The sequence below is a fragment of the Alosa pseudoharengus genome, unplaced genomic scaffold (assembly GCF_046254945.1).
Source record: "Alosa pseudoharengus isolate Yale_2024_CS ecotype anadromous, Long Island Sound unplaced genomic scaffold, YU_APseudo_1.1 YU_APseudo_1.1_scf_15, whole genome shotgun sequence".
Classification (NCBI taxonomy): domain Eukaryota; kingdom Metazoa; phylum Chordata; class Actinopteri; order Clupeiformes; family Clupeidae; genus Alosa; species Alosa pseudoharengus.
Genome location: NW_027468620.1, coordinates 12,473,430 through 12,486,077, shown reverse-complemented (window position 1 = coordinate 12,486,077; position 12,648 = coordinate 12,473,430). Strand labels below are relative to the sequence as shown.

Genomic DNA, 12,648 nt, shown 5'->3' with positions numbered 1-12,648 from the left:
TGGTGGTGGTGGGCCTCATCAGCGGCGATGGCGACTCAGCCTACAGAGAGGAGGTACATCAGCTCATCAACCGGTGCGACAACAATAAAGTTGCCTTCCGCTATAATGCCCCTTCAACCTGGAATGATCTGCAGAAACAGTTGAAGCTAAGCACTTTTATCTCAGTAAATGAGTTTAAATTGTATGTACTGTATCAGAGACCTTCAGCTATAAGTGTAATCGCATAGGCTACTGTTCTTATCTCTTATTTTTACTGTTTGTGGCTTTTTGCTTGTTGTGATGTCTTGGTTGTTATATGTTATAGGCTATTCTTGTGTTATATTTTGTTTGTCGCTGTGTTTCATTTTTGTCCTTGTTAGGTGTTGTGTTGTGTTGTGCTTTATGTTGCTGTATAATGTGGTGTGGTTTGTGTGGTGGTGTTATGTAATTGTGGTGTGCTCTGTTTGTTTGCTTTTTTTGTGTTCTTTGTCTGTACTAACTGGTGCTTGCTGCTGTTTATGTGTGCATGGTTCTGTTTGTTGTTGGTCCACTGTTTGTTTGTCTTTTTGTTGATGAGGTTTCTCTATTTTTATTTAGTGTTGCCTTTCTTGGCCAGGGACCATTTGAAAAAGAGACTATTGTCTCAATATGACCTGGTTAAATAAAGGGGAAAAAAAGAACCTTCAACAAAACAAAACGTCAACAAAACAAAATAAATAATTGTGGACTACAGGAAAAAAGGCACACACCCCACTCACCATCAATGGCAGCGCTGTGGAGTCTGTGAAAAGCACCAAGTTCCTGCGAGTGCACATAACAGATGACCTGACATGATCCACTAACACCACCTCCTTTGTCAAGAGGGCGCAGCAATACCTGCAGCAATACCTCCACTTCCTGCGCCGGATGAGGAGAGTTGACCTTCCCCCTTCTGCCCTCACCACTTTTTATAGGGGTGCCATTGAAAGCATCCTTAGCAGCCTCTCAGTCTGGTATGGCTCTTTTGCCAACCAGAAGGCCCTGCAGAGAGTGGTGAGGACAGCTGAGAAGATGACTAGAACATCCCAACCATCCATTCAGAACCTGTACCTGTCCCGCTGCAGTAATAGAGCCACCAGTATAATTTAAGACCCTACCCACCCAGCTCACAAACTGTTCACCCTTCTGCCATCTGGAAAGCGCTACCGCAGCATGCGGTGCAAGACTGCCAGACTCAGCAACGGCTTTTTCCCACAGGACATCAGACTACTCAACTCCCTCAAGAAAATATCATGAACACTTGCACTTTACCTCATGTCAGCACTTTGCACTTTACCTTCGTTAATCTACCTCAGTTTATATCTCTGATACACTGTGCAAATGTTTAACTTCTAACTTGTGCAATACCTTGTCCTGTCTGTCTGTACTTTTTGTCTGCGTGCAATACCAACTGACTGTCTTTGTTGTTGTGATTGTGTGTGTATTTTTAAAAATGTTGTTACTTGTAAACCAGCACATGGAGTGTGGAGAAACGCAATTTCTGTCCACTGTACAACAGCTTGTTGCATGGTTGATTGAAAATAAAGTTCACTCTTTCCAAGGCATGGTCATGTCAGGCTGATGGCCACCGAATGTACAGCTGTTCCACTTGACATTTATCTTGACCTATGACTCTTCCCCTTGGATATAGGACAGAGGCAAGGAGTGAGACTCCAAGTAAACAAAAACAAACAGATCTGTGGTTTGATTTTCTGAGAGGAATTTTCAAAAGAGCTGCCAATTTCTGTGGTCTCTATAATAAATTGGGGGTTTTGAAAATACATTTCTAACAGTACAAAAGACGTCATTTATATTTGGTGTGAGACTCCAAGTAAACAAAAACAAACAGATCTGTGGTTTGATTTTCTGAGGAATTTTCAAAAGAGCTGCCAATTTCTGTGGTCTCTATAATAAAATGGGGGATTTGAAAAGACATTTCTAACAGTACAAAAGATGTCATTTATATTTGGTAAATAAAAAGGGGGGCAAATCATTGGAAATATTTGTTAGTTGAGGATCAGAAACTTGTTATTTAGTATTCCACTGTCATAAAATTATGCTTTGTCACAGCAACACATGATTAATGGGTGCCTTTTGTCATTTGCTTTCTGTGTTTGTAAATCTGTTGCTTGTGGTGTCTCACTGACAAACATCTTACAGCAAAACTCCTCCATGACGATATAGTTCTGTTAGACTTTCTGAACTGGCCTAAATACAGTTCACTCCTTAACATTCCCACCTGCCATAGTATGGTTATTACAGTTGACTATTGAATTAGCTTCCTCATTCATATACCTCATTTACAAAATACAGCAGGCTCCAGCTAATATACCGTAGAGTCAATTCAGTGGAATGTTGACTTGTTGCCTGACTGCCTTCCAGCATTTGAGATGCAGTAATGAGAGACACAAGGACTGCACTATTGTTTCCATGATACCATGGAGTTGTCAGGTATGGTGTGTATTGGTCGTCTTTGCTCTTTTAATGTCAACCAAGTTGCTCACATGCCTCTTGAGGGTATTGTTTTTTTCATGATGTGATCTTTAGCTCTCTTTTAATTGATGTTTTGATAAACTGATAAAGTGACTTTTTTACCTGGCATGCCCTTTGGTAGTGCATCCTGCAGGTTGTGGTGCAATCTGTGAAAATCAGCATATACCTCCCCACAACCAATGTGTGATGTGTTGGCCTTGTGATGGAAACCAGAAACTCACAGATGAGGTAGCCCTGTGACCAACATTTTATTCCACTCTCAATCATCTGTGTTTCTTGTAGCACAGTCAGGCTCTGCTCACATCAAACACCTGGCATGGTCTAAAGCCAAGACATTGTACTACTCCCGCCATGTTCATAGACCAGGTGCATAGACTACATCTTAAAATCCACTTGTAAAAACAAACTCAGTTTGACCCCACATTTAAACTTAAAGTTTAAGTAACGCAAATTTATTGTGGCTACAAGGTTTTTTCCACTTTAAACAACAAGTGGAAGGTAGAAATGTAGCTAAACACTGTAAACAAAACAAAATAACTTTATTACTGTGTAAAAATCAACACCTTCAATACAATAAAATATGCTGTTTATTTATAATTGGTTGAGCTGATGTTATGATGTTATTATGTTATGATGTTATAATCTTTATTCTTATCCAGCAGCATCAGTGCAAGGGTTAACATGTATTCATTTATAATTATCACATTTGCAGGAGAGCTTTCCATTTAGATTTCTTAACAACTGAAGGCAGCCTAAATGTCAGTTTCATGCACCTCCATCTTGGCCAGTGTGGTAGTGAGTGCTGATGGCCCAGTCTGGGAGTCTCCTGTCGTGGCAAGCCGTAGGCTGGGGGGTAACAGGCCGAACGTCATTCCACCAGAAGAGATGCTTTTTTTGGCAGAGGACTGGCTGCTTGAAGGTCTCCCACCATCTGCCTCAGGCTCCCACTGAAGTGAGCAGGCATACTGCAAACACGTTGTTGAGTTGTTAGTGACACTCAATTCCACCACACACTCATCCCCACTGCTTAGAAGCGGCCCCTGGCCAGACCTGGCCCCTTTATCTGAGCTAGATCAGGGTCAAGGCAACTGTCATAGCTCATAGAAAACAGGCTGCATTTGTATGCTAATCCTCTTATTCAATTTGCCTCTGGGCAACATGTGTTGGGTTTTACCGTAGATGACATTCCCCGAAACCAAACTGCCTTGACTAGTGGCATGTTTACTTAGAAAAATGCTTTACATTTTCAGTCAAAATGTCATCCATTACTGTGAGAGAAATGCTTGTTGGACTAGAAATCAGGGATCAATACTACAAACATAAACAATGTAGATTAGTTGTGTGATACACAATGCCACTGAAACACACAGATTTCACCCATAAAAAAGCTATCCACAACTGTTTTTTTCTTCTTCTAAGAACATAAGGAATAGTTCCTACTAACATAGTAAAAGTATCCACATTGTATATTATTTTCTGTCTTCACAATGTTCTAATTTATTTCAAAGATTTCAAAGATTTTAATTAAACAAAATCTACTAATAGATCCCATACAGATTTGTTCCCATTAGGCTGTCCTCAAACGCATATGGTAATTTGTGAGACTGATCTGTGAAACTAATAGACCTCATCTTATTGGACACTGACACAACACTTGTTTTGGTGCCCCCACTACCAACCGGTCTATAATGAAGTGGCATCATTAACACTATCCAACAGAGCCAAGGCTTTGCTGCGCCTGCATGCAAACAACTGTCCTACCGGAACACAAGCAGAACAAACTATCAAGTGTTTCTCTGCGAGCACAGATACGCAAAGTGTCATTAGATATGGACAAAGAAAGTACAGCATGAATGGCAAATGCCAATCAATTATGGCATAGCCTACAACACAAGAGTTTCACTCTTTAATTAGCGTACGTACTGTTCATATGAGCAGACCTCTCCAGACCTCCCATACTGCCTAATGATCTGTTTAATCAGAACCAGCCATCTCAGGGATAAAGGCTCCCACAAACACTTAGCATGGCTGTGATAGGGACTTACTGAGCAGGGCCTGTGGGCAGTTGCGTAACATCTTACAAATCCAGCTGCAGCTCTCGGGAGACTTCATTAAGACTCTTCATTAGAAAAGGGCACGGCAGCTCGAACCAAACAATGAATTAGAATGAAGAATCAGATAGTGATTGAGAATATCCTAACGCAGTAAACAGGTAATTATAGCTCTCAGTCGCCCACGACCGGGCCTTGGGCTCTTGAATGGGGGGTGTGGGGGGGGGGGGGAGGGGTAATTATCATGAGGGCCTCCAAAAAAGAAAACTAATTGTCATTCAAAATTATTTTTTATTCACACAGTAGTGCATAATCAGGCCACTGTCCAACAAATGATTGGATTCTTAGACTATATACCTTCTTGTATGAGGAGATGGGCCACCCACAATCCAGAGGCCATATGTTAACAGTTAAACATGTAAAAAGCTGTAGATTTTAGATTAGTCTTAGCACAAGGCTGTGGGTTGTTTGCTAATTAGCAGGTAGTTGACAAGTATAGGTCTAATTGGCAGGTAGTTTACAGTAAGGCTTAGTGAACGGGATCTGGTGGTAGGACTGTTCAGAACTTCAGACTAAGTTTATTTAGTGCCAAATTGCTTCTTTTGACTATTCATATTAGACAATAAAAATACACTCCAAGGTATTTTTTGAAGGGGGGGTGGGGGGCAGTATCATAGCAATACAAAGCATGATTTCTTTGTAATTATCATGTTAACTGCATACTGGCCTCACAGGAGGACTTACAACATATCTAATTCAATTTGTTGCTTTGCAGGCTCTTAAATGGAAGAATAGTTAATGCAGTGTGAGAAAACGCATTTCAACTATACAGTTTTCATCTGATGAAAACTGTATAGTTGAAACGCGTTAGCATGTAGCCAATTTAGCCAAGTTAGCTTAGGCCCTTTTTGAAGAGCACCCTGAATTTGTTTGACTATTAAAATTTTTCGACCCAGTGAAGCGTTCCTTCTTCTCTTTCTATTTAATGCAGTGTGTTGGGGCTCCCTATTTTGTAAATGATTTTGAATCTGAATTGATGTCCGAGAAATGCAACATATCCAATTCAACACTATTCTCAGTTGATTCAGAGTTGACTTAACACTGTCACTGACAGGTCATTTGTATGTAATTTTGTCATTAATTGTCAATTATCATTTATCTAAAATGCAAGATTCCTTTTTGCTTATTAACTAAAATTCATGCTGAAACCACTCAGCAACATGATTGTTATGGTACGTGAAAATCAAGTCCATAGATGGTAACATACATACATACTGTAGTGTACATACACACATTATTTGTCTCCTCCCAGTTTTACATGTAAAGTATTGAATAGATACCACATTAGGAAGTATCTATTTAATGCTTAATATGTCAAGCTGGGAGGTAATAATAACTATATAATATGTATTACTACCGGTATATACAGAACATTGTAAGATGTAAAATGTCTCTATAAATCCAGAAGCAGACAGCAGCTTAATCAGAGGATGTAGTAAAGTTTATCACCCCAAGCAATCAGGCGAGCAGTCTGCTCTGCTCTCCAGGGTAACAACAGCAGGGGATTGATATGTGAACCATGGTTGTCTGTGGGGGCAGATGAAAGCTACAGTGAGGTGTTAAACCAGAGGAGGAAATAAGTATGGCAACTCCATTTCATAAAGATAAACAAAGAACAGTAAAATATGTGGTGTGCTTATAACATTTTCTCCCCAATATTACTACAGTATATGACCTTACACATACACACAGCTCTGGATATTGGGAGAAAATAAAATAGAGTAAAATAAAGGAGCAGCTTTTTCGTAAGTTCCCAGTTCCTAAACTGACATTGTGAAAAAAGCAAGTCCAACCGTTTCTCTTTAAGCTTTGATGATAACTTAGGTTGTCAGATTTTCATTTTACATCAGAAGCATGCAAACCCATTGGGCAAGGTCGGGCAATTGCTCAAGGCCTCGGTCACCACAGGGCCTTGTCATGTTTCGTATTTCATGTTTTTTATTATTATTATTACAATTATTATCAATTACATAGCGCTTTACTTTTTGACACTAGGCTACAATTTAGAAATGCTGCTATGCTCTCATGTGCCACTGCTACGCTTATTTAAGAATGACTGCATAGCGAGATCTGTGGATCTGTATTGAATCAAAGATCCTTGATTACTAATTAATTTAGGTTTTTCAAGAAATGTAATTAGGCCTACTGACAAACTATAGGCCTATACAGTGCAACTGGAAAGTTTTCAGACCCTTTCAAGTTTTCTACTTATTTTGTTATGTTTCAGACTCATCTTTGTTATGATACTTGCCATCAAGCTCTGGTGCATTCTACTTCTATCAATGGTCCTTGAGATGCTTCTACAACTTGATTGGAGTCCTGTGCCTAAATTAATTCCCTGGACATTATTAGGAAAGGCAGACATCTCTTTATATAAGGTCTCACAGTTGATGGTGTATGTCAGAGTGAAAACAAGCCATGAGGTCGAGAGAATTGTCCATAGACCTGCAAAACAGGGTCCTTTTATACGCTTTTCTCATCTTCTCAAAGGAACTCTGGATCTCATTCATAGTGACCATTGATGAGAAAAAATTGATTGATGAGAAAAAATTGAATCCATTTTAAGATGAGTGAAAGCATAACAAAATGTGGAAAATTTGAAAGGGTCTGAAAACTTTCCAGTTGCACTGTATCAGACAAACCATATATCAGAATAAACAGCAGACCTTACCGAACAAAACGGTGTAATGCATTCCCCTGTACAATTAGCCCTTCCAGAGTAATCTGGTTTTGAAATGGTAGCAACATGGTCTCCAACTTTGGCCTTTAAGTTTCTTAAAACTGAGCTGTGCTTAAATCACCTAGATATCTGTAAATATTAAAAATCAGAGGATACACAGCTCATGGATAAGAGTTTGTCAATGTAGCCATACTGATTTATTTTCACAAAATGCTAAGCATGCATGCATTTAAGTTTCTTAAAACTGAGCTATAGGCCAACTCAAATTGCCATGCCAAATTGTCCTTTGCCCAGGGCCTCCAAGTCGCTAAAATCGCCCCACAATTGCATCTTTTCTGCAATCACACTCCCATTTACAAGACTGCCATGTTGTCATGCCCTTACACAATTTAAAATACCTCGGGTCATGTAAAAGCCTCTTACAATAAGACCAGTGTTTAGGGTGTCAGTGCAACAATGCAATTTTAGTGCCATACATGCTCCCTAAAAGCTTGCTCTCTTTGAGCGGGGAGGTCTACACTGTCATTATGGAGACTGGCATATTTTCTTGTAATCTGCGCTTTCTTGTCAGGGCAAAAACACTGGCAAATCAATAGAATACAACCAACAAGGAAACCTAATGGGTCACAGTATATAACTAACATGCTCCTTCAATTTTGCTGTGGTGAATGCCTAAATGTTTGTGTAAGAGCAGGTGCCCTTATTGCCCTTGATGTAGAGGTATTGAAATCGGATCCATCTGTCTGTCCATCTTTATGTGTGTGTCCTATGTTCCAGATGTGGATCATCATCATCTGGATGAACAACTCTTTTTCACTCACTTTTACTGACCAAAAGTAGGGATGAGGCCGTAGGGATCAGGGCCGTTTTACAACCTTGTACGTGCATTAATTTCTGTGAACCGAACGCTGTGTCGTCCATAGCCACCCCACCAGCTAATCAGGAAAAAGTATTTCTTCTCTCCTGGTGATAATGAAAGAATTTCATCTGCCAGTACATGTTTATGATGGGGTTATGATAATGTTTGATGTGTCAATGCACAATGAGACCAAATAACAGTGGATATTTGATGAGCACGGTGAGATGAGATGATATTATTAATATTCAGAAAGAATGAACCCTACTTCCACCTGCGAGAATAATCTCTATAGGAAAATCAGATGATGATGAGATGGGGGATATGGAGCATTTGTTATGGGAATTCATCTTCACTTTTATTCAATCATAATTAGACTCCCAAGTCCCAACCAATACGATGCTCTAACATTTAATCAAAGGGTAGTACTGGCTAAGGACCATGAGGAATGCAGACCATTGGGCGGGGATCACATTGGCCAGTGGCCTTGGGGATCACATTGGCCAGCGGCGAGCAGCAGTGCCAAACGTAATACAAAGCTCAGACCATAATAAGTTCTATCTCATTCCTAAGTAACACAAACGGTTTGCCTTAACTGACAATTGAATATGCTTGCGTTGCAATTTGAAAGTTGAACCAAGTTCAACACTTATTGTTCAACGCTAGCGCTGCCACGGTTCCGCTGCCGAACCATATAGAGAACAATAGGAAACCTGCTGCTGGCCAGTGTGATCCCGCCTAATACTTTTAGAACAGCACACCATGGCTGCCCAAGTAAGACACAGAAAAAAAGCAAGGCCAGTTCACTGTCAATGACCCTCAGCTCAGTGAATAATCACCAGCGCACAGAGAGACTAAGTTTCCACTAGCCTGGGAGAAAGGTAAGCTAAGCGTGTGTGAGATGGGCGTAGAACAGAGAGCATTTCTTTCTAACAATGTGATCACAAAACTGTGCGGGTGAAGAAGTCTCTGTCTCACGGGGATGCAGAGGTGTCAGACGGCTTGCTCGAAGATAAGGCCTTGGGCACTCAGCTTTTCTATCTCTGACAACAAAGAGATGTGGTTGCTGGGACAAGTTTGACTCCGTATCTTGGAAAGTATATGAACTGAGGAGACCTGTAGGCCTATTCATTATACTGTCTTAATGGAAACTGAGGGACTTTGACATAATCAATAACAGCAGCCACTGGTAAATGTTCAATTCAGCTCACTCATTTCCTTCCTCATTCACAAAACATACAAGCTACTATTGGAAGCCTTTATTCCTTGACTGTATCTGAACAATGATTGCCTCAATAGTTATTTTCATTCTATGCTATCTAACTGTCCAAGTAAAGTGTTACCACTGTTTCTCCCATGTTGATGATAAGTCATGTAGAAATTCTACTTGGGAACGTATCTCTCCTGCCTCCCAAGGGAATCTCTTAAAGCCTCAAGTTATACACCAATAGTGCTCCATGACATTTGTGTGTCTGTGTTTTAGAGCCCCTGCTGTTTCCTTTGGGAGATGGAACTTGACAACATCAGTGCAGACATGCAAAGCCTGCCAATCCTAAATGAAGGTCTGTCATTTGCCTTAGCAATGATCTCGAAAAAAACCAAACTTCTATCTTGATAGAGCCTTGAATACAATTTAAAATTTGTATTTTTTTTTTAAAAAAAAGCAAAAAATTGGGGGTTCTTGCTCTGAATCAAGAATAAGGTAAACGTGTTGGTACTTTTACCTGTTTACTTTTATCTGGTAGCCTGCTTTGGCACCAGCTGGCATCATAATGACACTGACACAGGCAATCACACAATTAGACTTACCTTGTTTGGGTTGTTCTTAAGATGACTGTCCTGATACGTCTTGAAAGGATTTGGGATGTACTCTTCCTCTTCGTTATCAGTGGGTAACCTTGAAGTTACAGAGGTTGGACGGATCACTCCTGGCTTTGTCTGGGACCATTACAACATCAGAGAGCAGTTTATCAGTATTTTTGAATACTGTGTTGTCTGAATTTGGTTTTGTGTTTTGAATTTGCAGTGTGTTTTGTCTACAGTATTTGCAAGTGTTTTGTCGATTTGCATGTGTTGCCATAAATTACAGGTCATTTGCACCCATCGGCCACATAAAGAGGGCTATAAATGGACACTCACCACATGCTGTTCGCCCAGGCCAGGTGATTGCAAATGGTGGTTTGCCTATAAAGTAGAGACATATTCATGTTGTTTTGCATTCATATACATAATATTTGAGAGCATAAGAGTCATCTCACCATCAGGTTAGGCACTTTGTTACACAAGGCCTTACAGAATGTAGTGTGCTCCAGTCTTCTGCCCACAGTAAAATGATTGTTTGTTGAAAATATGTAGTTTAAAATTAAACATAATTTTGGGGGTGAAAATTGGCAACAACTGGCAACAAATAGCATTTCTGCACTTTTTTCCAAATGTCTAGTTGCTGCTATAAGTTTATAATCTTTAATAATAACTTGCAGTTATCCAATATTATTTCATAATTTGAAATAATTTGTATGTGGATAATGTCATGCATACTGAATGCATACTGAAACCATTAAAAAAAAACGTTACAGTAGTTTTTTGTGGATTCCAGTCTCTCCATGTTTGGTTTAGACAGTCTCTCATGTATAAATGCTAGCCAGTCTGAAGTCAGATGTTTTTTTTCTCCTCAGTAATTTCTCCTTCATGCCATTTATGTATTAGGATTTTGTTAGAACCATTTACTTTTACATTTATTCATTTACCAGACGCTTTTATCCAAAGCAACTTACAGAAGGAGAATGAAATTCAAGCTACAGTGCAGAGGAGAGCTAGGAATTACTTCTGCACCTGTCAGTATCATCATTATAAGAGAAGAGTACCTAGTACTACAGTAATTTCCTGTGCATTAGCCCCATTGTGTATAAACCGCAAGACAGTCTTTTATGCAAGTTAAACAAACAAAATCATATTAATACCATATTAACTGCCCCCCGTGTATTAATAATCATAGCTGAAGAAATTTCAAAATCAACTAGATGTACCGCATAGCGGTACAAAATATGACCGCCGCTCAGTCCTGTACATCCGTTCCGCGAAAATAAAGCACACTTCAATTTGTCTCCATATTTTACTCCATCCCCCACTCTTGAAACTTTTGTGTATGCTTGTTTGGCATGCCTGAGTGTGTGTGTGCGGCTGCACAGAAAGTAGCCTACTGGTGCTGAAAAGGTGAATAGATTGTAGAATAGCCAAAGAAGATGTAGCATTGTTATAAAACCTTTAAAATCTCTAAACAATCACAAGTAGGGCAGTTCATCACAGTTCATCCATTGCAACTGGATTGATGAAAGGTCACTTACACCTGTAGGCTACATTGTATTTGGGAAAAGCAAAAGGTATCAGCATAATGTTATTTATTTATTTATTTGTTTATTTATTTATTTATTTACAAAAACATCTCAGCCGTTTTCAACAGCTATCAAAAACAAAGGTCATTTTTGGATGGATGGATTTTTTTGTGAATGTTTCTTCTTCTACATAAGATTTTAGTCATCTTTAGTTCATGTAATACTTTATTGTCAATGCACAAATTAAGTAACAGTAGTCTGAAACGTTATTGTTAATGCACAAATTAAGTAACAGTAGTCTGAAACGAAATGCTGTTTTACTAGTGGTGCAAATAACTGACATGTCCAAATGGCCCTTGATGAAATGCGTCGCTAGACTGTTCATACACATTTTAACGGGCCAAAGTTGAAGAGCTGTTGTCCGTTATTGTTCGTGCAAATATAGGCTGATTCATGTTCCCTTGCATTGTGTAACTGAGGTCCATGGCTAGTCTGGCTTTCACCAGACCAAGCTCAATCTTTTAAGAAATCAAAAAATAAATAGCGGGCAGATCAGGCTGGGTTCACCAAGCGAGCCTAGTCCATAGGCACCCGATATTGTTCACGCTCTGGCTATTCTAAATGCAAAAATGCATCAGGGAGTTATGACAAAACTGTAACTAACAAACTAGATCCTAATAGAAAGCTGTTAGCTTCCTTAAGCTACAGGTAGGCTTATAAGGTAGGCCTATTTACAACATAAATTGTCAATAAGCTATGCTGGCGACACAAATAAAATCTCCTTTGGAAACCAATGGCTTAAGCCTTACAGTATCAAGCGGACTTAAATTGCCATATCGTGGCGAAAAGTTGTAATAAAATTTACGCAGCTCCATGAGTCAAGGAAAGCGCGAATGAAGTAGCCACCTCTAAATGGGACCCACTAGGCTAAACAGTAGCTTATGGTGTGTTGCTAAAGCAGCCATAATGAAATGAAGGTGTCATTGTTTGGATACTTCACACACACGTGCTTTTTAATTTCACAGACTACAACTACCAAGCTGGAATCAAAGCACATCGATTCCCCTCTCAGACCCTGCACGCACTTCAAACAAAATAAACAGGCGTCTCAGTCTCACGCATGTAGGCAAAACTGTATCAGATCGGTGTAACGTTGGTAAATCTTCCATTGCACAGAAT

General features: G+C 39.6%; 1 protein-coding gene across 3 annotated transcripts in view; it reads right to left on the bottom strand.

Moving 5' to 3' along the window:
- Nucleotides 1-2,793: 2,793 nt before the first annotated feature.
- Nucleotides 2,794-12,648, bottom strand: part of mlip (muscular LMNA-interacting protein) — a 36,272-nt gene continuing 26,417 nt past the window's right edge. For all 3 annotated transcript variants that reach the window (XM_076285583.1, XM_076285585.1, XM_076285586.1), the window contains 3 exons: nt 10,277-10,321; nt 9,947-10,075; nt 2,794-3,455 (listed from right to left, as the gene is read on the bottom strand). In XM_076285583.1, coding sequence (XP_076141698.1) covers nt 3,243-3,455; nt 9,947-10,075; nt 10,277-10,321 — 387 coding nt within the window. In that variant the 3' untranslated portion in view covers nt 2,794-3,242. The remainder of the gene's footprint in view (nt 3,456-9,946; nt 10,076-10,276; nt 10,322-12,648) is intronic.